The sequence below is a fragment of the Carya illinoinensis genome, chromosome 4 (genome assembly GCF_018687715.1).
Source record: "Carya illinoinensis cultivar Pawnee chromosome 4, C.illinoinensisPawnee_v1, whole genome shotgun sequence".
Lineage (NCBI taxonomy): Eukaryota > Viridiplantae > Streptophyta > Magnoliopsida > Fagales > Juglandaceae > Carya > Carya illinoinensis.
The window spans coordinates 1,690,550-1,712,886 of NC_056755.1; the positions used below are offsets into that span (position 1 = coordinate 1,690,550).

The 22,337-nt window shown below is 37.0% G+C and overlaps 4 protein-coding genes and 1 long non-coding RNA gene across 10 annotated transcripts; 4 read left to right on the plus strand and 1 right to left on the minus strand.

Moving 5' to 3' along the window:
- The first annotated feature begins 2,118 nt into the window (after positions 1-2,118).
- On the plus strand, positions 2,119-6,024 carry LOC122308484 (V-type proton ATPase subunit d2). The gene is made up of 10 exons (XM_043121837.1): positions 2,119-2,541; positions 2,863-2,983; positions 3,251-3,358; positions 3,441-3,543; positions 4,293-4,373; positions 4,486-4,571; positions 4,741-4,800; positions 4,934-4,982; positions 5,480-5,614; positions 5,705-6,024. Exons 1-10 carry the CDS (start codon positions 2,361-2,363, stop codon positions 5,834-5,836), a joined length of 1,056 nt encoding a protein of 351 aa, XP_042977771.1. The 5' UTR covers positions 2,119-2,360; the 3' UTR covers positions 5,837-6,024.
- A 520-nt stretch (positions 6,025-6,544) lies between these two features.
- On the plus strand, positions 6,545-11,760 carry LOC122307607 (probable E3 ubiquitin ligase complex SCF subunit sconB). The gene is made up of 8 exons (XM_043120582.1): positions 6,545-7,034; positions 7,438-7,624; positions 7,837-7,934; positions 9,055-9,160; positions 9,426-9,643; positions 10,160-10,202; positions 10,910-11,163; positions 11,245-11,760. The coding sequence occupies exons 1-8, from the start codon at positions 6,856-6,858 to the stop codon at positions 11,651-11,653; spliced, it is 1,494 nt and encodes a 497-aa protein (XP_042976516.1). The 5' UTR covers positions 6,545-6,855; the 3' UTR covers positions 11,654-11,760.
- An 86-nt stretch (positions 11,761-11,846) lies between these two features.
- LOC122307612 lies at positions 11,847-12,446 on the minus strand. Its single transcript, XR_006241786.1, has 2 exons — positions 12,308-12,446; positions 11,847-12,178 (listed from the first exon to the last, which is right to left on the minus strand). It is a non-coding gene; the product is annotated as an uncharacterized LOC122307612 (long non-coding RNA).
- LOC122307606 (FACT complex subunit SSRP1-like) lies at positions 12,303-18,756 on the plus strand. Of its 5 annotated transcripts, none has more exons than XM_043120578.1 (17): positions 12,303-12,436; positions 13,468-13,653; positions 13,894-13,999; positions 14,195-14,331; positions 14,650-14,733; positions 14,815-14,909; positions 15,027-15,135; positions 15,337-15,423; positions 15,512-15,604; positions 15,962-16,159; positions 16,246-16,391; positions 16,475-16,622; positions 17,221-17,319; positions 17,458-17,640; positions 18,069-18,147; positions 18,282-18,445; positions 18,533-18,756. In XM_043120578.1, exons 1-16 carry the CDS (start codon positions 12,383-12,385, stop codon positions 18,407-18,409), a joined length of 1,932 nt encoding a protein of 643 aa, XP_042976512.1. In that variant the 5' UTR covers positions 12,303-12,382; the 3' UTR covers positions 18,410-18,445; positions 18,533-18,756. The 5 variants fall into 5 exon arrangements, with proteins under 5 accessions (XP_042976512.1, XP_042976513.1, XP_042976511.1 ...); XM_043120579.1 differs by having other exon boundaries at positions 18,536-18,756; XM_043120577.1 differs by having other exon boundaries at positions 18,601-18,756.
- Positions 18,757-18,906: 150 nt separating this feature from the next.
- On the plus strand, positions 18,907-22,048 carry LOC122307609 (auxin efflux carrier component 8-like). Of its 2 annotated transcripts, none has more exons than XM_043120583.1 (6): positions 18,907-20,293; positions 20,795-20,984; positions 21,098-21,183; positions 21,280-21,437; positions 21,601-21,677; positions 21,777-22,048. In XM_043120583.1, the coding sequence occupies exons 1-6, from the start codon at positions 19,783-19,785 to the stop codon at positions 21,841-21,843; spliced, it is 1,089 nt and encodes a 362-aa protein (XP_042976517.1). In that variant the 5' UTR covers positions 18,907-19,782; the 3' UTR covers positions 21,844-22,048. The 2 variants fall into 2 exon arrangements, with proteins under 2 accessions (XP_042976517.1, XP_042976518.1); XM_043120584.1 differs by having other exon boundaries at positions 20,798-20,984.
- The last annotated feature ends 289 nt before the right edge of the window (positions 22,049-22,337 follow it).

Genomic DNA, 22,337 nt, shown 5'->3' on the forward strand with positions numbered 1-22,337 from the left:
TCATGCAATGCCTGCCGTATTTCCGTGAGTTAGCTAACTAGCTTTTACAGCGTGCATGCATATATATCATATCAAATCACATCAATTTATAAATTTATTTTTATAATTAAAAGATTTCTCTTTATTTAATCTAGAAAAGGTTAAAAATATTAGAAAAAAACGTTATCCTTAATTAAGAGTACGTACTAGATCTTTTGAATGAAAAAAATGCTATTGCGGGATGCTATATAATATATATATGGACACAGTACATTAATAATATTTAAAGAATGAAAATGAAAAATATCAAATCCAATTCTAAATAATTAGTTAAGAATAGGCTGAATAGCAATATATCATGTTATATGGTATTTGATGAAAACGTGTCATCACCGTTGCATCAGAGGAGCTACGTATCCAAGTAAACAAAAAATTAATCCGCCTCAAACATGTGGCACCAATGGTCGATCCGCGCGTGCATTGTTCATCATCATCGCCATGCATTTTTTCCTTTTTTTTTTTCATTTTTACTTTTTCATCATGCAGCCTAGCGTGTAAGCGCCGCTACGGTTGGCCGTTGGAAACATTCTGTGATTGTGTAAAGCTAGCTACGTACGCACGTTTATATATATAATATGATTGAAGAAAGCAAGAAGAAAATACTGCTTGAAGCTGCTACCAGCCGCCTTGCGTGCCCATCTCTAATTTCCAGAAGCTGCGAATGTGCGCGCTTTAATCGTTTTCTTACTGTAAGACAGTAGTATTAGTTCTTGGAAAATGTGAACGGGCGGATAAATTGTTTGAATTTTATCCGATATTACGTTCATGCATGATCAATCTGCCAATCTGGACTGGACTCGCTCAATCGTGTGTTTTGTATCTACGTTCGTGCGGTTGCGTATGTCATCCCCGTGGCGCTGGCTGCCGAGTGGCGAGCAGTCTTTCGGGGCTTCCCTGCACGTCATCCTACGGCTTCTGCTAAAAATTCTCTCTGCGCCTGACATCACGTGCGGGAGTCGCCATTGTTGAATGCTGAATAATGATCTTCTATTTTTTCCCTTTTTTCAATTCTTCAGATCTGAATTTTGAGACAAAAGTGAATAGTAATAGAGTTGATGCAGACGTGATTGTTTTCTCGATAAATATTGCGAAGGTTGGCATAATTTTGTCGATGTATTTCTATCCAATAAATTAAATCTTCAAACTTGCCCAAAATAAAATACCATAATTTGACATATGCCTTAAACTGGGACAAATACAATATATATGGTATAGTACACGTGGTTCGTACGTTTGAATAGTGAAAAATGTTGAGAATAATTATAAATAGCAGTAAAAAGATAATGAAAAAATAATAATCGAATATTAAATAATAATAAAAAATAATGAATAATAATAAAAAATAAGTAAAAAGTAATAATAATATAATGAATAATAATAGAATATTATGAAAATATTTAAAGCATTTTTAGTATCCAAACGCAGAGATTGAAAAAGTATCGTAACCATCCCACGGTGATTATTACTATTGTTTAGCATATAAATAAAGAGATCAGAATTGACTTTAAATTTATGGAAAATTCTACAAATTGCATTATCATCTTATTCTTATTATTCTACTATAATAAGGTGGTATAGCTCATTAGTTTTTTGTTTTTTTTTTTTAATATAAAGGATGATTCGAAAGTAATAAATAGTATCACATTTCACCTAACAGGATGAAGCATGATAAAAATATGGGTTACAACATTACTGCTATTATCTTTTTTATAAAGAATTTGATAATTTATAGACAATATCATACCAAGACATTAAAATAAAAAGTAATGTTATGTATAAGTCTTTTATAAAAATGTGAATCGCATCAAGATATTGTAAATTTTTTATATTTTTATATAATAAAATATATTTTTTTATAAAAAAAACTTGTACGAAATTTGTGTATTTAAAATTTTATATATCATTAATCATTTCTTTAAAATAAAACAGTATTTTTTCATTAGCGTGAAGCTTGATATACGTTCCACTGGTTGAAGCCGAAAAGGCCTAAATCTACCATCTATAGCCCAAGGTCCAGCCAATCTCGGACTCTGACAGGTTAAGCTTGCACGGGTTCGAGTTAAGCCCAAAGGTTCATCCCTTCTACACAGCCCCGTAACTGTAAGATCCAAGCCATCTTCGATAGCCGAGAGCGCCATTTCGAACTTCGATATTTTATTGGTCTAATCATAAACCGGAGAATTTGGCTTCGATCGATCTGAATTGTACCGTGGGTCCGTGGCAGTACAGCAGCAGGCCTCTAGCTCTTTCGTCGAAAATCCCCCAGAAACCCTTTTGTTGCAGATCGCTGTAATTTTCTTGTTGCAAATTTCTGGAGGAAAATGTACGGATTTGAAGCGCTCACCTTCAACATTCATGCTGGATACTTGGAGGCGATCGTCAGGGGCCACCGGGCTGGGCTGCTCACAGCCGCTGATTACAACAATCTGTGCCAGTGCGAAACCCTCGACGACATCAAGATGCACCTTTCCGCAACGGAGTACGGGCCTTACCTCCAGAACGGTGCGTTTCGTCCTGCCCCTCCAAAACTCTCCCCAATCTTGTGGGATCCTAACTTCTTTCTTTTAGTTGTTGAATCTCTCGTTGTGGTAGCAGCAGGAATTTTTCTTGTAGCTCGGCTTCTTCCTCTTTTCATGGTTATACCTTACATAATGAATATAATAGCTTTAATAGGTATGCCAGATCAATCTGCTTTCAATTTGAATGGAATATGGATGACTTCGAATTCCTGATTTTGAAGCAAGTACTTAAATTATGCCTTTTCTTTTCTTTTTAATTTGGGTGAAGTCGCTAGTTGCTAATCTGAACATTTTTTTCTTGCAGAACCTTCCCCGTTGCATACAACAACCATTGTGGAGAAATGCACTCTTAAACTGGTTGATGATTATAAGCACATGTTATGCCAAGCGACAGAGCCCTTGTCAACCTTCTTAGAGTATATAACGTATGTGGACTTCGTCATTTTGTTAACGTTAATTTCGTGCTATTTCTTTATTTTTTTTAAACATTGTTGACAAACCAACTACTAGTCGTGGATTAATTTAGAAGAATAAACACTACAAAAATATTTGTTTTGGGTATTCTGTTTGAATTACTGGCTTATGTTTATTTGAAGCACTCAAAAGAAAAGATTAATCGAGCATGGTATGATTGCAACTGGAAAATATAGCTTGAACTTATGAAACCAATACATTTCTGCTGCCTCATCCAGATACGGTCACATGATAGACAATGTTGTCCTGATTGTCACTGGAACCTTGCATGAGAGAGATGTTCAGGAGCTCTTGGAAAAATGCCATCCGTTGGGCATGTTTGACAGGTGATTTCACCTCCAAATACTGTTTTCCATTGCTTATTGATGGTTTATGAAATATATTCTTAATCTCCTCCGTTGTCATCAGCATTGCTACCCTGGCAGTGGCGCAGAATATGCGAGAACTTTATAGGCTGGTTCTTGTTGACACACCATTGGCTCCGTACTTCTCTGAGTGTATCACATCAGAGGTACAGTCTAGTAACCCTTGCTTAACTCACCTCTTACATCCTGTTTTCTTTCATAAGCATCTTATGGTCTTTCTTCTTTATTGAGACTCTACATTATTGTGTTGCTTCACCAGTGCTCCAAATGATCAACTACTAGTTCCTATTTTATTCAAGTATTATTATTTTCTTCAACCAGATAATTTTGATCTTCTAGTTGTTAAAGAAGGGTGTAATACTAGGGAATTGAGGCGGACATTATCTACTGTCAGTCACAGTAATGTGGACCGGAAGGTCACATTGTATTAACTCCTCAGAGCAATTTTAGAAAATCATGTATTGTCTTTCTTGTATCATCTTTTTTATATTTATATTAGTGAGTGAGTTAGTTCTAACTCCTAGGGGTTGGCTCAAGTGATAAAGGCCTTGGGCTTGGGGGTATGCTCTCTTTAGGTCTAAGGTTTAAATCCCATGAGGTGCAAACAATCTCTAGGGGCCATCGGACCGGGAGATTTTTCCCTCGAATTACCCGAGATGCACTTTTAGAAAACTTCTTGCTGAGAGCTTGTGTGCCCCCGGGATTAGTCGGGACGTTGTTCCCGGACACCCGGTGCTAATAATAATAATAATAATAATAATAATAATAATAAAAGTTAGTTCTCCTTGAAGGTAGTAGTAGCATCTGTAGAATGATCATTTTGTTTGGCTACGATGTGCTTGATGCTTGTAGGAGAACATTGATTTTTATTCCTTTTGGCTTCCTCTTTGTGTAGGACTTGGATGACATGAACATCGAAATAATGAGGAACACCCTTTACAAGGCATATCTAGAGGATTTTTACAGGTTTTGCCAGGTGAACATTGATTGCTAAAGTAATATTTTTATTTATTTATTTTATAGGCATTTTATAAAGGTTTTTTTGCATGTCCTGTGTGTCTTTAATTCTAAGTGACATTCTGGTATAGAAACTTGGTGGTGCAACAGCAGAGATCATGTCTGACCTCCTCTCCTTCGAGGCTGACAGAAGGGCTGTCAATATTAGCATAAACAGGTAATCCTCTATCAACAAACTCGCTTCACATTTTTTTTTTCTTTTATGAACCCTTGTGGTGAAACTTGTTTTAAATAATTTTTGCATTCAAGTTGTCTCATGGTTGATCATTCCAATCTTACAACTACATGCAGACTTCTGTTGTCCTTAATTATTTATTTTTCTGCAGCATTGGGACCGAGCTTACCCGCGATGATCGCAAAAAATTGTACTCTAACTTCGGTTTATTGTAAGCTTTTTACTTCAACTTGTTGCGATTTTAATGTTGAATATGTAATTTTCCATGTTATCTTTGACACTTTTTTTTTTAATTTTTTTATTTTCTCTGGCTTGCTCTGACATTGTTTGCTTACATTGAGCAGTTACCCCTATGGCCATGAGGAACTTGCCGTCTGTGAGGATATTGACCAGGTATTTATTTCCTTATTCCTCAGTTTAGATGTGCTGAGTTTACATCATGAGATGTAGAAAGATTTTATACTGGCATGAATGGTGCTCCTGTTATTTCAGTATGTGGTCCTTGAAAGGACCTTATTCCCTTCAATGCAGTAAACATTTGTCTGCCTTATGTTGTATTGAATGATTTGTGACTGGCTTGCTGATTTATTTTCTTTTGGATACTGAGCAAATTTGTAGTAATAAGTAGCTAAATAATTATAAGTTAATCAGAATGAAAAATTGGCCAGTTTGTGTCTCAAGTGATTATGTCAATCCCTGCCCACATAGAGGCTTGTTCCTAGTCTTTAATTATATATCAAAAAAAGAAAAAAAGAAAAAAAAAAAAAAGCTTATTTCTGTTCTTCTAGTTTCTTGAGCTTTGGCAGTTTCAAAGCATTTGTTGTGGGGCTTGTACATGCTTTTAATGTAACTGTTTGTGACCAGAGTTCTCTGTTTGGTTACCATTTTAGGTCCGTGGTGTTATGGAAAAATATCCTCCTTATCAGTCTATTTTCTCAAAATTATCTTATGGAGAGAGTCAGATGCTAGACAAGGCATTCTACGAAGAGGAGGTGAAAAGGCTTTGCTTAGCTTTCGAGCAGCAGGTTTGTATTTTGACAATTGAGCAGCCGTATCCCCATTATTTGTTCCCATTATAAGCTCTTTACTCACCATGTAATACCCTGGATCTGTAGTTCCATTATGGTGTTTTCTTCGCCTACATGAGGTTGAGGGAGCAGGAGATAAGGAACCTGATGTGGATTTCTGAATGTGTGGCTCAGAACCAGAAGTCCAGAGTTCATGACAGTGTTGTCTTCATATTTTAGTCAAAATTTCATAGTCAGTAATAATAATGATAATAACTTGTTCTTTTGCATATATGGGCTTGGCAAAGATGTGCCTGCCTCTACCAGTTGTGAGATTATGTTTTGTTTTGTTTTTGTATCAAGAGGGGAACTTTTGTATCAGATTGGTCGAATATATTTTTTACTTGAAAAAAAAAAAAGATTGAATATGTTTTGGTTGTGAGGAGAAACTGCATTTTATTCTTTACCTAATAATTACTCTTAATTTAGACCAAGTTGGAGTAATCTTTACGCAAACATTCCGAATATCATACACCTAAAGCTAAATTGACGAAAAGCCAAAAATTGTTATGTAACCCGCAAATTATGATTTTAATTATAACAAAATATATTAAATAAAAAAAATTCTATTTCAAGGCCTTTACATTATAAGAAAAAATTCTGGTTTGATGTTAGGCTGAGTTGAGTTTTATATGAATAATAATGTGTTGAGATAAAATGAGTTTTGTAGGATTTATCTAAGATGAATTTAAATGTATTTGAATGTTAAAATAAATTTAGTTGTATTTATAAGTTAAAAAATATTATGGATCTTGCTGAAATTTTTTTTGAATGTTACGTGTATAAATGTTTTGAAGGAAATGATATTTAGTGATTTAAAAATTAGATATTTCGACTTTAGATTAATTTTAAAATTAGAAATTGAGTTGATCTCATCTTCTAACATCCAAACGGGCTTTGTTAATGGTGAAAGAATCCGATGGTCAACGAAACGACTTTGTGCATATTGTCGTATACAATCTGACAATCTGTGCTTGTTACTCAAGATTCCTCCATTTCCAAGGTTCTACTGTTCAACCTATTCTGTCCTGTTATGTCACCAGATATTATGTCTCTCGTTGATTCTTCCCGTTACCGTGAGAAGCGTCGCAGTATCTTAGAAATTAAGAGAAATACCTAATCAGCTTCAAAAAATTTCGGCAAAGTCCTCCACCTCCAAGTAACGATTTCTAGGGTTTCGAGACAATTTTGAATAAAACATGGCGGAGGCAGATCCATCACGACCACTATCGACGACAAGGATAACGGATGTGGACGTGGACTCGCTGGCTCACTGTGCCGGCTACCTCAACCTACAGGACCTCTCCAACTTGGCCATGTCCTGCAAATACTTCAAACGCGTCGCCTATTCTGACTCCATCTGGCTCCGCTGGTTAAGGTCTCTCTCTCTCTCTCTCTCTCTCTCTCTCTCTCTCTCTCTCTCTCTCTCTATATATATATATGTATATATATTTATGCTTCGCCTACTTTTTTCGCCAAATTCATAGCAGTTGCCAATATATTCATATCAACTAGTCGGACACACTAAAAAAAGCTTTAACACCTTCAAGCTAGACAATAATGATAAGTGTCCTTTACGGGGCATTATGGGAGGGAAATCAAGTGACCATATTGAACTTCGGAATGCCACACAGTCTCCTGCAACCAAGTATTTTGATAGAGGCTTATGGAATGGAAATAGAGGAATAAATCAATCGTGTGTATAACTTTTTAAAATTTTTTTTCCCATTCTCCTCTCTCATTCCTTTTAACTCATGGGTATCTCGTATATGTCACATTAGGGACAGTTGGCCTGATCACATACTTTCCAGCTCCTCACAAGCATTGGAAGTGAGGGATGCATACATGGCGAGGCGCACAGCATTGCAGCAGTTCAAGTTTGTTGATCCCTTTGTTGCCGACTTCTATACAGTTCCGCAACCTTACAGCCATGTAGTAATGGACAAAAATGATGTTGTCTTCTCACAGGTATTGAGTATTCCCGTGTACTTGGCTTCACTTATTTGAATAAAATTCTTATTTACAAATAAAAAAAGGTATTGAATAGTACCTTTGTTCCATTTTTACTCTTTTTTTTTATGAGTATTGCTAGGAAAAGGGACAGGGAGGGGTGGCAAAATGAGTATTTACCAAATTCTCTGACATCCATGCTGACATTGGCTTTGGATACCGCTAAATAGGGCTCAATGATAGGAATGATGAAAATCGATAGCTGTTTAAGCGGAAGGCAATCTTTCATCATGCGAAGTGATCATAATGCAAGAATTACTTGTATGAGGTGCGAATGTACATGGTTTTTCTTGTTTTAAAGAATTCATATTTTATCCAGTGATAGATTTTTATTACCTATCAAAAAAAAATATTTTATCCAGTGATAGATTAAATTCTATAGCTATATTACTTGTAAAATAAAATAAAATATCTATAGCTTTATCAGAGTCAGTTGCAGATATTGATCACTGCCATTATTAGATACAAAGCCATTTACATTTCCTTGTAAAACATATAATCAGGTTGTGTTGTTCGCAATTTATTATTTAGTTGTGGCTTCCTTTCGTGGGAGTGTTTTCTTTCCTGCCAAGCTTTTAGAGCATATAAAGAATTGGGAGGCTCATAAGACTATGCTTTTGGCTCTGCATATCTTTTAGAATAACAGGCTGCAATTGCATCCTTGGACCTTCCACGTCTATAGTTTTTGAAGCAAAAATTATCTAATTAGGAATTTTATCTTGAACTATGAAGATACGAGTTTAATTCATAGCAACTGTTATTACATTGTGAGGTTGCTCAAGGGTTGTGGAATGAGGTTTTCTGTCGATTAGACTTGGGTTGGGTTATGCCGGAAACAGTAGTGGCGGTACTTGCTAGCTGGACAGGTCTAAGAGGCAACAACCAGATCAAGGCAATTTGGAAGATGATTCCGATATGCATTATGTGGTGCGTGTGGCAGGAGCGCAATGAACGGACATTTGAAGATAAAGAGAGATCAATGGAGGAGCTGAAAGTTTTCTTCTTTAGAACTCTTTGTACTTGGGCTGTTGCTGTTAGTTTTAATGGCCAAAATTTACATGACTTCCTTATCTCTACTGTTCCTACGTAGTTTAGGACATTCTTTGTACTGAACGTGGCTTTTTGCCTATTCTTTGATTAATATACTATATTACTTCTCTCAAAAAAAAATTCATAGCAATTCTTATGAAAGATAGATGTGGTCTCAAATAATGTGTGTCTGTCTTTGTTTTCTGCTAAATCATGATGAAAACAGGAGCCTAAATCTATGTTATGCATCATATGAAGCTCATTAGAAAGTTTCCAGTCCTCGTACGTAAAATGTTGTTCATAAAAAAAAATAGATTGCTTGCTTCTTAACCTGTAGTTTATAATTATTTGATATGCAGATTGTTTTCCCTTGGTGGAACTTCTTTATTTAAAAGTGATGCACCAGGTAGTGAAAATATTTTGGTCACCTCAAGCTGCGATCACACCATTCGTCTATGGTGGAAGGTACTTCATAAACTCATAATGTTTTGAAACCCCTCTTGCAAATTTATAGATATTTTCAATCTCTAGTCTTGATCTTCCATGCTTGCATAAACTGCTATGAACCAATTGGATAAACAAATATTATTGCTAATTTCTGTTGCCTTATTTGTTCTATGGCGATTATAGCTCTAATTGGCAGTACGAAGAGAATGTTTGTCAACTTTTTTAGTTATTGACCACCTTTTGTAGAGCCTCAATATCTATTCGTCTCATGCTTTCATTATAGGGTTCTTGCCAACGTTGTTTTAGAGGTCACAATGGCCCAGTCTCTATCTTGTCCGATAAATTGTTAGGTGAGGTTGGTGGAAAAGTATTGGCAAGTGGAGGTGAAGATGCTACTGTTCGCCTTTGGTCCCTTAACTCTAGTGGCAAGCGTGGCCAGCAGGCGCTAAAGGCTACTCTGTATGGGCATGAAAAACCTGTAAAGTTAATGTCAGTTGCTGGGTATGAGTTTTCTATGATTAAAACTTAATAAATGTGACTTTATTATTTGATTCTAACTATCTTTTAGGTTTTAATATTGTGCACCAATATTATGCAACTTGCTCAATTGTATATTTAAAAGAATTGGCAATTATAGTTGTAGATAGAAGAATTGTCAAAATGAGTGTTTTCACATGATTATGAATGAAAAAATTAGCTTTGGCTTAACATACTTTAGGCTACCACTTTTTGGAACTGACGCTTGTGATGTAATAATTTCACCAATGGGTTTTGATTTCACAACCACACACTTTAAGGATAGAAGATGCCATTTGAGCAATAGTTTATTGGCTTGGGTTTTGTTTCTTACAATTTTTAGAAAATTGTAGATTTCAGTTTTATTTAATGTTTTATTTCTGATAAAGGTTGGATACTTCGCGTGGCGAATAACTCCCTCAAGTAAAATGGAATCTTATGCTCTGGGTGACCATTTCTTGTTATTAAACTGATCTATTCTTGCTTTAATCATTCTTCCAGGCATAAAATTTCTCTTTTGGTGACCATTTCGAAAAATTCCAAGGTACCTTCAATTTGTATTATTGCTGTTATTGTTAATGCTTGTAACACTAAGCCATTGGACTTGATATTTGGTCAGCTATTTTATTATGCATGTTAAGATATGGAATTAGTACTTATTTATGTCATAGCTTCTGACATACTTGACATTTAACCCTTCTTGATCACCATGTCAACACTACGCCATTCTCTGTCCTTATCTTAGGGGAGCAGGTGCCATTTGAAACTATAGTCATTGAAATATATACTTCTTGCTCATGTACCATCTTTATATAATTTTGTGGACCTGTGATAATAATTTCGTGCTCACTAAGAAAAAGAAAAGATAATAATTTCAGGCTCAATGTTGGCTGTTCTGAAAGAAGAGTACATTTCTCTTTTTTGATTTGTATGAACTCTCTGTTTACTTGAGTAAGATGGTCGACCGATCCCCAGGGAACATGGGGGTATCTCACCCTCAACTTAGGGGAATGAATAAGCTTCGTTTTCATTTTTGCAATTAAGTGATGGAAAAAGTGGTAGAGGACGAAAAAATGTTGATCTTTTTTAAAGAAGGCAAAAAAAAAAAAAAAAAAAAAAAATGTTAACCAAGAATTTTGCCACATTTTTCAAGGTTATTTAAGGAATTGTGTAATGCAAAACGGATATCAATTTCACAATAATCATTTTATGGTTGGTTTTTTCATCTAAAAGTGGTAGTATTTCTTATAGGTGAGGGTTTGGGATACAGCAACATCATCTGCCGTTCGTTCATCATGCTGCGTGGGCATGGCATCTGTTGCTGGCGCTCCAGTAAAGATGAAGTGCCATGAATCCATGGTCTATGTTGCTGCTGGTTCCTCTGTCATTTCAATTGATTTGAGGACAATGCAAAAGGTTTTGACTGCGGCTGTTTATCAGCCAAATTTGTACTCGTTTGAGATAATGCCTTCAAAATCATTAATCTGCACAGGTGGTAATGGCAGGTGAGATAAAAGTATATTTCTTCATACTTTTCAATTGTTTTTGCCCTCATCACTTGCTCAAATAGGTGCTTATTGCTGCAGCGTAATGCTTTGGGATATTAGGAGAAACCAGGAGACACTAACCCCAGGACCAATAGCGGAGTTGGAGAGCCACAGGGGCCCAGTAACATTCTTGCACATGGATCCGTACAAAATAGTTACAGGAGGCCCAGAGGATTCTTACGTTAATGTTTTGGAGACTGATACTTTTACACAAACAAACTCATTGATTTGCTGTTCTACCGAGGAAGCAAGTACAAGCTCTGGTTGTGCCGGCCTGGCTGTAAACGGGTATCAAATTGTTACTGCTAGCTATGGTGAAGAACATGGACTTCTCCGTTTCAGGGACTTCGCCAATGCTGCTTGTCCCGTTGTCGAATCTGGAGATGAACGTGCTTCAAAATTTTGGGATCCACAATCTTATAGTGATTCTGGTGGCTCAGATTGCTGAATGTATTTACCCATATTTTAAGGATTGATGCTATAAACTACCAACATCCTACCATATTATTCCAGGGTGGCTGGCGTGCAATAATTTTTAAATTTTTTAACAAACCACACGGTACCCTTTCTTCTTGCCCCTCTCATTCCCAAGGAACTAAAGGGCCACATCTCACCACTTGTTCAAGAGATCGGAACACGAATGAGATTAAAAAAAAGGTCATCATTAAAACAAACAATGCAATAGCTTGGGCTAGAGCAAAGCTCAAAATAGCATAAACAAATGAGTGGTTAGTAAATGATGAATTTTGCGCCACGGAATGGATCAAAGTACTGAAGACATTTTCAATACCAACAGTAGCTCCCGTTAAAGCAATTGTAGTTGCTTCGGCACCCATAATGGTCTCACCTCCCTTCCCATTTGCCCATGCCTCGAGTTCCATGGTTAGCTTGGCCGCGGCCTTTTGACCCCATGTTGGTTTGTTTGGGCCATCAGTCAGTCTTTCTATCATGCCGATGATCTTGGCCAGCTTCTCTGAAATTAAATTATATGACTTATAAATAGAATTATTTCAACGTTAATACAAAATAAGGGAGGATGACAATGATGGTGTTCGATTTCTCCTAAAATTTACTGGACAAGTATACGCGTTCGTAGGCTTACCATCATCCGATTCGCGCCAAGTCTTTTCTCCGACGCCCGAACTCTTTTTGCATCCCCACAACTCGATTCTCTGCCATGACCGACGGCCACCTTTTCAACAATGTTTCTCTCGGAGGTCGTGGAGGCACTGTGAGTGATATTCTATTTCTCTCTCTCTCTCTCTCTCTCTCTCTCTGGCTCACTGCGATTCATTTGGATCGGTATATTTGAGCTTAATCTGGGGTTTTGCTTTCTTTGGTTTATTGCCCTTTCTCAATCCTATTGTGGAGCCCTGGTTTTATTTCGACACGCAACTCCTCATCATCATGAACCAACCGTCTATGGTTTGGTGCTTTATTTATGGGGATAGTGGGAGGAGTCGAGATGATTATTTGGGATTTTGTGACTCTGGAGGCTGCTGTTTGGTGTTTTTGACCCTAACATTGTGTTTTACGATGTTTTGCTTTTGGGTTTGGTTTCGAGAAATTTGATCTTGGTCTGTATTGTTTGCTGAGTGGTCGTGGGAAAATGGCGATTGTGACTTCGGATTCCTTTGCCGTAGTTAATAGTTTCACAATCACATTGCTGGAACCTTCTCGCTAGAAGCTGTTTGGTTGAAGGACAAACAATAAACTTTCGAATCTTATCTTTGTACCTTCTCTGCGTGTTCCACTTAGAAACCTACTTCGTTGTGTACCTTCTCATTGTACAATTTTATATAAAAAAATCTTGGTTTTAAACTTTTTGATTGCTTTGTAGCATGAGGATAGGAATAAAATCTTAAAATCTTGTGACCGGCCCTTTTTGCCTTATCCGAAACCCCTGGCAATCACATCTCACAAACATTTTAGTAATTGACTGTCTTTCTGAGTTTAATAAGTTCTACTGGCGAGTACTGGTAGGAAAAGTTTAAAATATTTTAAATGCTGTGTTTTAAGAGAAATTAATCATAGGAAGATAAATGTTGTCGTCTTTTTGGCATACTTGTCATATAGAGGTGGGGAATATATCTTTAAGAAGCTTGTATAGATACTGATTATGTCCTCCTTATGATACCTCTCGTTAAAGCTTCAGTTGATTGCATGCGGTAAAACTCAAATTTTCAGCCCAAATAGTTTACACTTTGTCAAAACCAGATGCCAGCCTAAATATGGTCCCATCTTGTCATATGTTGTATGCAGAATCCGGGGCAGCTTAAGGTACATTCAGGAGGGATTTTGTGGAAGAAACAAGGAGGTGGTAAGGCAATCGAAGTTGATAAAGCTGACATCATGGGGGTGACATGGATGAAGGTCCCTAGGACAAATCAACTAGGTGTTCGGATCAAAGATGGGTTATACTATAAGTTCACTGGGTTCCGAGACCAGGTTACTACCCTCTCTCTCCCTCTCTCTTACATGTACAAAAGTTGAACCGGCATCAATTTATTCTCTATCCATTTTTTTACTTTTTTTTACCGATTAAAAAAACAAGCTGGCCAGTTAGTTGCCTGTTCAGTGCATTTGCTGCATTTTTATGGCTGTTTTAAACAACAAATTTGTAAATCATGCAGAGGAAGGCTCAGAACTAGCTAATCCTTGTGTTTCTATTTTATTCTTTGCCTGTAGGATGTCACTAGTTTGACCAATTTCTTTCAAAAAAATTGTGGTATAACCCCGGAAGAGAAGCAACTTTCTGTCAGTGGTCTTAATTGGGGAGAAGTTGATTTAAATGGTCAGTTACATTCTTTTCCATTCAAGTTGATTATCTCTCACTGATTTGAAGCTTTCCAATGATTGCTTGTAATTTTTCTTAATGTGTATATTGACAATTAAAAGCATGTTGATTATCTTCTATATATGATTTCTTAAGTTATTATGCTACTTGTCTGCCTTAATCATTTTTGGTCTTCTCTGCTGCTTTTTGCAGGTAATATGCTGACATTTTTGGTAGGTTCAAAGCAAGCATTTGAGGTATCTCTCGCAGATGTTTCACAAACTCAGCTTCAAGGGAAAAATGATGTACTCTTAGAGTTCCATGTGGATGATACAACTGGAGCTAATGAGGTTGGTGGGTTATATTTGATGCCTTTATTTATTGCATGAGTTCAGCATTCTCTTTTTTTGATAAGTAAAATAGTAAACATTAGCGATCGCGATGGGACTCAAACCCACAATCTCCTGCTCCGGAGGCGAGCGCATGAGTTCAGCTTTCTCACCAATTGGATGCTCACGATCACATTGCTACCAATTCAAACTTAGGCTTTACTTCAAAAAAAGAAGAAAAGAGATTGTTATAGCAAAAGGTTATTCTAGATGGCATCAAGTGCTTTAGATTTCAGATTAATTCATTTGTGTCTGAGCAATTCTATGTTGTTGTGACAGAAAGATTCATTGATGGAGATAAGTTTTCATATACCTAATTCTAACACCCAATTTGTTGGTGATGAGAATCATCCTCCTGCTCAGGTGTGTTTCTTCTTTTCTGCAGTAAAATTGTGTTGTTTTTAGGATTGTTAACTGAGGTTTTGTCCATCAACTATGTTTTAGGTTTTCCGTGACAAAATCATATCAATGGCAGATGTTGGTGCTGGAGGCGAAGAAGCTGTGGTTACCTTTGAGGGCATTGCAATCCTCACGCCAAGGTAGGTGTTTTGACACATGCATGGATGGCCATGCAGTATCCATATACTTCTGTATATGTGTTAATTTGGTTCACCTTTCAATAACATTGCCTTGCCTCATATATGGCTAATTTTCAGGGGTCGTTACAATGTTGAACTTCATCTTCCGTTCTTACGGCTTCAAGGACAGGCTAATGATTTCAAGATTCAATACAGCAGTGTTGTTCGTCTGTTTTTACTTCCTAAGGTTTATTTTGTGGAAATGCTATTTATGTGAATGTTCAATTTACATTATTTTTCCTTTTTGCAAAGACTTAAAAAGGTGTTATAGAGTGAATACTGAATTCATATCCTGCTTTTTATTACTGCATTCAGCCAACTGATTACTTTCTCTTATCATTAATGTCATCCATCAAAATTTATATGGGCATGTTCCGTGTTAATGCAGTTTAACCAGCCACATACCTTCGTTGTTGTTACTCTTGATCCACCAATCCGTAAAGGGCAAACTTTGTACCCACATATTGTGTTGCAGGTATTTTGAAGGTTCGTTGCATCACTATTGGTTTGTTATTATTGTTGTGCTCTCATGCACTTATTTGCTTGTCTTCATCTTTGCACAGTTTGAAACTGACTTTGTAGTTGATAGCACCCTGTCAATAAGTGAAGATCTTTTGAACATCAAGTACAAAGACAAGTTAGAACCATCATATAAGGTAATCTATGGCTATTTTTTTTTTCCTTTTTCATCTTTTCTTATTATCAGCTCTTTAGGTTTTTCTTTTCTTTTCTTTTTGTAATGTTTTGTATTTGGCTCAGGCAAAGTGTAGTTGTATATATTATAATTTTTTTCATCAGAAAGTTAACAATCCTTTTAAATAAAAGCTATAAGGGTGCAACCTAAGTTCACATGGAGTATGCAGGAGATGCACCTAAAACAACATAAGGAAAAAGTGCAAGAAATCATGAAAACTAGAAACAAGCAAAGCATAAAAGTGGTGCAAATGATTTTTTGGGAGTTGGGCTTGTTGAATTCACATGAGCTTCTCTGATGGTTTAATTTAAACAAACAGGGACTTATTCATGAAGTGTTCACCACAGTATTGCGTGGCTTGTCCGGTGCCAAAGTTACTAAACCAGGAAAATTCCGTAGCTGTCAAGATGGTTATGCAGTGAAGTCATCATTGAAGGCTGAAGATGGAGTCTTGTATCCCCTTGAAAAGAGTTTCTTCTTTCTTCCCAAACCTCCTACACTCATTCTTCATGAAGAGGTATGATCTTTTAACTTGTTATAATTGATCTGATCTTGTGATGTGCATCACTTGGGGATTGACCTTTTTTGTATTTCTAATGATAGATTGAGTATGTTGAATTTGAGCGGCATGCTGCTGGCGGCTCAAATATGCATTACTTCGATCTTCTTATAAGGCTGAGAACTGAGCAAGAGCATCTATTTCGGAACATCCAGAGGAATGAATACCATAATCTTTTTGATTTCATCAGGTCTTTTTTAATTTTCTTGTCTCATTTCACAGATAAAATCATAATGGTATCTTCAATTTTTCACCTTTTGGCTATTCATACAGTGGGAAGGGATTGAAAATTATGAACCTGGGAGATATTCGAACCACCGATGGCGTGGCACGTGTTCTTCAGGATGAAGAAGATGATGCTGTTGACCCACATCTTGAGCGCATTAAGAATCAAGCTGGTGGAGATGAGAGTGATGAAGAGGTAGATCTTAGGTTTTTATATTTTCTTTTCTTTTTTTAAATAAAAAAAAAATTAAGGGAGAAAGGGTGGGGTGGGGGGGATCTGTCATAAACCTGCAGGCAAATTTAAGAGGGCTGGACTTTTTCTGGCATATATTTTCCCCATAATGAAGCCCTTTTTTAGTGTTATATATATATATCCTCTCTCTTTCTTTTCCCTCTCTCTCTCTCTCTCTCTCTCTCTCTCTCTCTCTCTCTGTGCTCGTGCACCTGTGTCCACATGTGTTCTACTTGTCTGGTATGTCTGGGATATCTGTGCCGTTGTCTTTGTGCATTTATCAGCTTTTGCTCTTACTTGTTTGAGTACTTGTGGATCCATTATTGAGGCTATATGTTGTGTTGGTGTGTTTCTTCTTGCGTTCTTATCTCCTGTTTCTGTGCTCTTGCATCTTGTTGGGCTTGTCTGCTTGTGTTCCTGCCTCTTGCTTGTCCTCTTGTATTTTGGTATGCTTTACGCCCCCCCTCCCCCCCAATGGAAGAGGACAAAGCCCCAATTTGCTTGTGCACGTCCCTTGGTCCACTTTTTCATAAGTGTGTTCGAACATGGTGACTTCTTGTAGGATGAAGATTTTGTTGCTGACAAAGATGATGGAGGTTCTCCAACTGATGATTCTGGAGGGGAGGAATCTGATGCTAGTGAAAGTGGAGATGAGAAAGAGGTAAACCATTTGTATTTATATTTTATTTGCAAGTGTTTTAAGGGGATTATCATTAGGTTTTCTTTGGTTACTCTTTTGTTGCTGAGTATTTTCTTTTCTTTCTTCGTTTACTCACATCAAATGAGTGCCAAATTTCAGAAGCCTGCAAAAAAGGAAATCAGAAAAGAGACCTCATCTTCCAAAGCAACTTCTTCTAAGAAGAAATCTAGGGATGGAGATGGAGATGGTTCAAAAAAGAAGAAACAGAAAAAGAAAAAGGATCCGAATGCACCAAAGAGGGCAATGACAGGTTTCATGTTCTTCTCACAAATGGAAAGAGAGGTGAGAGTTGGGTTTGATAGCATTAAGCAAGTTCAAGGAATAATGTAATTAGTTGTGCACAGTTCAGTTATGCAGGCTTGGCAAGAAGATATCCCCAGTGAGGCAGTTTTTGAATTTGCATTTTTAGTAGTTAGAACAATTATGCCTCCATCCATGCAGGACCTTCATTGATATTTCTTGTTACCCAAAACCAGCCAGTTATACATAGCCAACCTGGGAATCTATATGATCATAATATGAGAAAATAGAGAAATTTAGAGTGTTCTTTTTTCTTTTTCTTTTTTCCTTTTCTAATAAGCCAGTTTACATACCAATGAAAAAAAAAGGCAGTCTACAAGTGTCCTTAATAATTAATATATTTTCTACTTGTAGTTATTGTCGTGCATGGCACTCGGTTAGATTGCTAACCTTGATCATTCTGACCACAGAATGTAAAGAAAAGCAACCCTGGAATTCAGTTTACGGAGGTGGGGAGGGTACTTGGAGATAAGTGGAAAAAGATGACTGGTATGTATGATTTAACTAATTCAATTGTGTCTTGCCCCTCATTATCTCTATATGATTTGCAATTGCCAATTACAGCTTGTATTATTTGGTGTGTTACTACTCGCTTCAAAATAATTTTGCATTTATATGTGCAGCAGAGGAGAAAGAACCATATGAAGCAAAGGCTCTTCAAGACAAAAAGCGTTACCAGGTGGAAATCAGTGGGTACAAGAACCCGCAATTGGTGGATATAGATTCTGGGAATGAGTCTGATAGCGCATAGATCAGATGGTGAATTCCAATCGCAAGTTTTGTCCAGGTGTTGTATCAATCGGCTCATTTATAAGATTAGTACTGTATACTTTTTTGCATCCTGACCATGTATCTATGACCAATATTTTGTCAGAAGTTTCTCCCTCGTTTCCTTGATTGGCTAAATGGAGTATTGAATTCCACTTCCATTTGCTTCTGCAGCTTCATAGAAGTTGGAAGTCGGCTTGAAGAAAGGAAAGCACTACATTTTTTAAGAGGAATTGTCATCCTTGGTAGAACAGTCACAGGCATTGTGTTTTATTTTCTGATGATTGACATTATTGAATATATCAGTTAGATTGGATTTCTGGTCTCAAAGAAGATGGCTTGAAGAAAATAAAGCACGAGATTTCTTTTTGGGTAAAATTTCACATTTCAAAAGCAAATTCCCTTGCAATTCACACTTCTGACCAAATTCTGCAAAAACTCTTCCTTACCAGTGTCATAAATCAGTTCTCTGATTACTTCTCTTGCAATTCACTCTTTATTCCTCCCTGTTATTTCAGACCTCAAAAAAGAAACACGATCGAAATCATAAGTTCAAATACGTATGCCAGAATAAACTTTCCAATATAATCATGGAAGGGTGTATTGGTCATTGGCACTTCTATTATTCGTAGAAAGGAACCGTTGTCAGATAACATGGTCCAAGCAAATATTTAGTGCAGATCTTTTAGCAAACATATATGCAACATGTACGCAGACTGAAAGACACAGATTATCAGAATTTTGCTATATTATCCTAAAAGAATATTAGTGGAAGGGCATTTGCTATATGCACTATGCATGGTCATTTTCTTATCTCGTGGATGCGCCATGCATGGTCAAAATAAGGGAAGCTTAAACAAGAAATGCTAACGGGCGAGATCTCAGCTCCTTCTCAGCCTATAGATTTCTCTTGTGCCTAAAGAACCACCACTGAACCTAAAGAACAAGAGCATGTGAAGATGGAATCAACCTTTTAATTCATAATTATAAATATGCCCTGATATTTAGATTCGTAGTTGTGTCCATCACTGACACTTAACAATCAGAACCCGCAAAGAAATATATGCCAAAAGTACTTTAAAGAATACATCACAAGGCAAACGCAACAATTTAAAGTAACCTATATAAAAAGGCAATAACGATGCTCGCATCCTGGCACCAACATTGACAACTTAAGGGCTTTCTGGTAAATAAGAGAACTTTTGAGGAAGCTTCTGCAAAAACAGGAATCCTCACCTTAAATTTTCATGGTTTAACAAAGCATCCAAGATTACATAAAACATCCTTTATCACCCAGAAATCATTTCCAACTGATTTGTTTTGTTTTATTTTTCAATCCTACAATCACTAAATATCATGATTTCTCTAGCCGATGTTTATCATGTTGTGGAAGCCACAGTCCCATTATATGTTGTAATGATAATAGCCTACATCTCAGTGAAATGGTGGAAGCTTTTCACCCCAGATCAATGTGCAGGCATAAACAAGTTTGTGGCAAAATACTCGATTCCACTATTATCGTTCCAAGTGATCTCTACCAACAACCCCTACAAAATGAACCTCAAACTCATACTTGCAGACTTACTGCAGAAACTAATTGCCTTTCTGGTATTGACAGCAGTTACTAAAGTCAGCTCCCGAGGAGACTTGAATTGGATCATAACTGGTATCTCTTTGTCAACACTTCCCAACACTTTGATCCTAGGACTTCCACTGTTGACAGCCATGTATGGGGATGAAGCAGCTGTGCTCCTTTCCCAGATAATTGTCTTACAAAGCCTAATCTGGTACAATCTATTGTTGTTTTTATTTGAGCTCAGTGCCACGAAGGGAGCAGCCCCTGTAACACCAGCATTAGAAGCCCCAGGTAGGAATTCAGAGTTTTCATTTGCAAAGGATAGTGATTCAAAGCCTCACTTACATAGGGCATATAATAGCTTTGACAGCATGAAACCATCTTTCCTGAATTCCAATTTTGGACTTCCTAAGCAGCAATAGCTAAACCATGTTGCCTAGTCAACTCTATAGAAACCTAAGATAAATCACATTGGCCCACTCTGAATTCAAGGTTTTTCTAATTCCTCTCTCCAGTATAACTCTCCACTTCAATTGCATGTGACCAGTTAAATCTTCCAGAAGCGTTTTATGTTAAGTACTCTTATAACATCAACAAATGTATGTCATGTACTACAATAAAGTAGCCTATAAGTTAGTCTTTGCCATGATATTGTCCATGCATCAGGTTTATCTTGTACAGGATACAAATGAAATTTAATACATAACACAATGATGCATATGTTACACATCTTGGTTTTCACTTTTGCTGATATATATTCACATTAGTAAAAAGTGGGTTGCTGCTTTTAAGTAGAGACAGAAATCCCCCAGCAAGCACAAACAAAAGAAGAAGAGGAAGTGAAAGTGGAGGTAGCGAGAATCAGGACTGCAAGGAAAACCAAAACCATGCTCATTCTGTTGACAGTGGGGAAGAACTTTATAAGAAACCCCAATACACATGCAACTTCAATTGGTCTAATTTGGGCAAGCATACATTACAAGTAAGCCTGCAGGGCCTTACAAAAACATAATTCACATCATAGATTCCACTCGAAACAGATTGTTGACGATATCATTGATCTCAGAAAGAGCAATTTGGTTGACAATTTTGCAGGTGGGGAATCACAATGCCAGAAATTGTCGAACAATCAATAATCATAATTTCAAATGGGGGAATTGGAATGGCAATGTTCAGCTTAGGTATGAGTAAACATATACGAATTCTGTACCATAGAAATTTTAGTAGGGTCGACCCTTGAAAGAATCGTTAACTTCTTCAAATGGATCACATCACAGGTCTTTTCATGGCATCACGTGTTAGCATAATAGCATGTGGAAAACGAATGGCAGTGGTAGCCATGGGAATGAAGTTCTTGATGGGGCCTGCCTTAATGGCTCTGTCTTCAACTGCCGTTGGACTAAGGGGCAAAGTCTTTAGAGAGGCTATTGTGCAGGTGCTTAATTTGTTATATATATATATTTTTTTCTAGACAACCTGTTATGGGACACCATGGCCCCAGTCTTTACGGGAATCAAGTGCCCTATAATCCACAATATAATTTGTTTACTCTAGAGTACAATCAGCCAAGAAGGTTATATAATCTGTCTGTGCTGCAGGCGGCACTTCCTCAAGGAATTGTTCCATTTGTTTTCGCAAAAGAGTATGACATAAATCCGGACATATTAAGCACCGGGTAATGACAAATGCTTCAGGCATCTCAAATTTCAGTTCTGAGTTCTGCTGCAAATGGTTCGGCTTAATAATCTGAGATATCTTCTTGTTCTTGTTACAGGGTAATTTTTGGCATACTCATTTCCGTGCCAATAGCTTTAGGCTACTACTTCCTGCTAGCATTGTGAAAAATGCGATAGTATCTCTGCGGCATGGTTCTAAACCAGAAAAGATCAATTGTTTGAGGAGATGGACTGCACCCATGTTGTCCAATTGAGTCTCTCCCTTGAACACACAATATGTAGTTGGTTTGAATATTAGCATTTGAGATTATCAATTTTATGAAGAAAGAAGAACTTATATCATCTGGAAATATATATTTTGTTACCTCAGAAATGCACCTTCACTCATGAATTACCTCCAGATCAGCTGCATGACCTGGAATTCTTAAAAAAAATGCCAAAGACAATTGCCCACAAGACAAACAAAAAGGAAGAAACGGTTATCTAATAAGGCCTTGTCGGTAACACAGGTCATCAATGCTGTCCAAACTTCTATTGGTTGGACACTTGTTATGTCACGTTCATCTTATTGAATGCCATGTGTCAACAAATTTCTTGCATTCTCGCTGCCTTCGGCTGATATCTCGGTTTGAAGCTGTCTAGCTCCTTATTTTACATGA

Bases quoted from the DNA above. Each gene is read 5' to 3' on its own strand.
- LOC122308484 (XM_043121837.1), top strand. From the start codon at position 2,361: ATGTACGGATTTGAAGCGCTCACCTTCAACATTCATGCTGGATACTTG. The intron at 3,544-4,292 runs GTACAGTCTAGT...CTCTTTGTGTAG, and splicing joins CTGAGTGTATCACATCAGAG to GACTTGGATGACATGAACAT. The intron at 4,374-4,485 runs GTGAACATTGAT...ATTCTGGTATAG, and splicing joins ATTTTTACAGGTTTTGCCAG to AAACTTGGTGGTGCAACAGC.
- LOC122307607 (XM_043120582.1), top strand. From the start codon at position 6,856: ATGGCGGAGGCAGATCCATCACGACCACTATCGACGACAAGGATAACG. The intron at 9,161-9,425 runs GTACTTCATAAA...CTTTCATTATAG, and splicing joins CCATTCGTCTATGGTGGAAG to GGTTCTTGCCAACGTTGTTT. The intron at 10,203-10,909 runs GTACCTTCAATT...TATTTCTTATAG, and splicing joins CCATTTCGAAAAATTCCAAG to GTGAGGGTTTGGGATACAGC.
- LOC122307606 (XM_043120578.1), top strand. From the start codon at position 12,383: ATGACCGACGGCCACCTTTTCAACAATGTTTCTCTCGGAGGTCGTGGA. The intron at 13,654-13,893 runs GTTACTACCCTC...CTTTGCCTGTAG, and splicing joins TCACTGGGTTCCGAGACCAG to GATGTCACTAGTTTGACCAA. The intron at 15,136-15,336 runs GTTTATTTTGTG...GTGTTAATGCAG, and splicing joins GTCTGTTTTTACTTCCTAAG to TTTAACCAGCCACATACCTT.
- LOC122307609 (XM_043120583.1), top strand. From the start codon at position 19,783: ATGATTTCTCTAGCCGATGTTTATCATGTTGTGGAAGCCACAGTCCCA. The intron at 20,985-21,097 runs GTAAGCCTGCAG...ACAATTTTGCAG, and splicing joins TGGGCAAGCATACATTACAA to GTGGGGAATCACAATGCCAG. The intron at 21,678-21,776 runs GTAATGACAAAT...TTCTTGTTACAG, and splicing joins CCGGACATATTAAGCACCGG to GGTAATTTTTGGCATACTCA.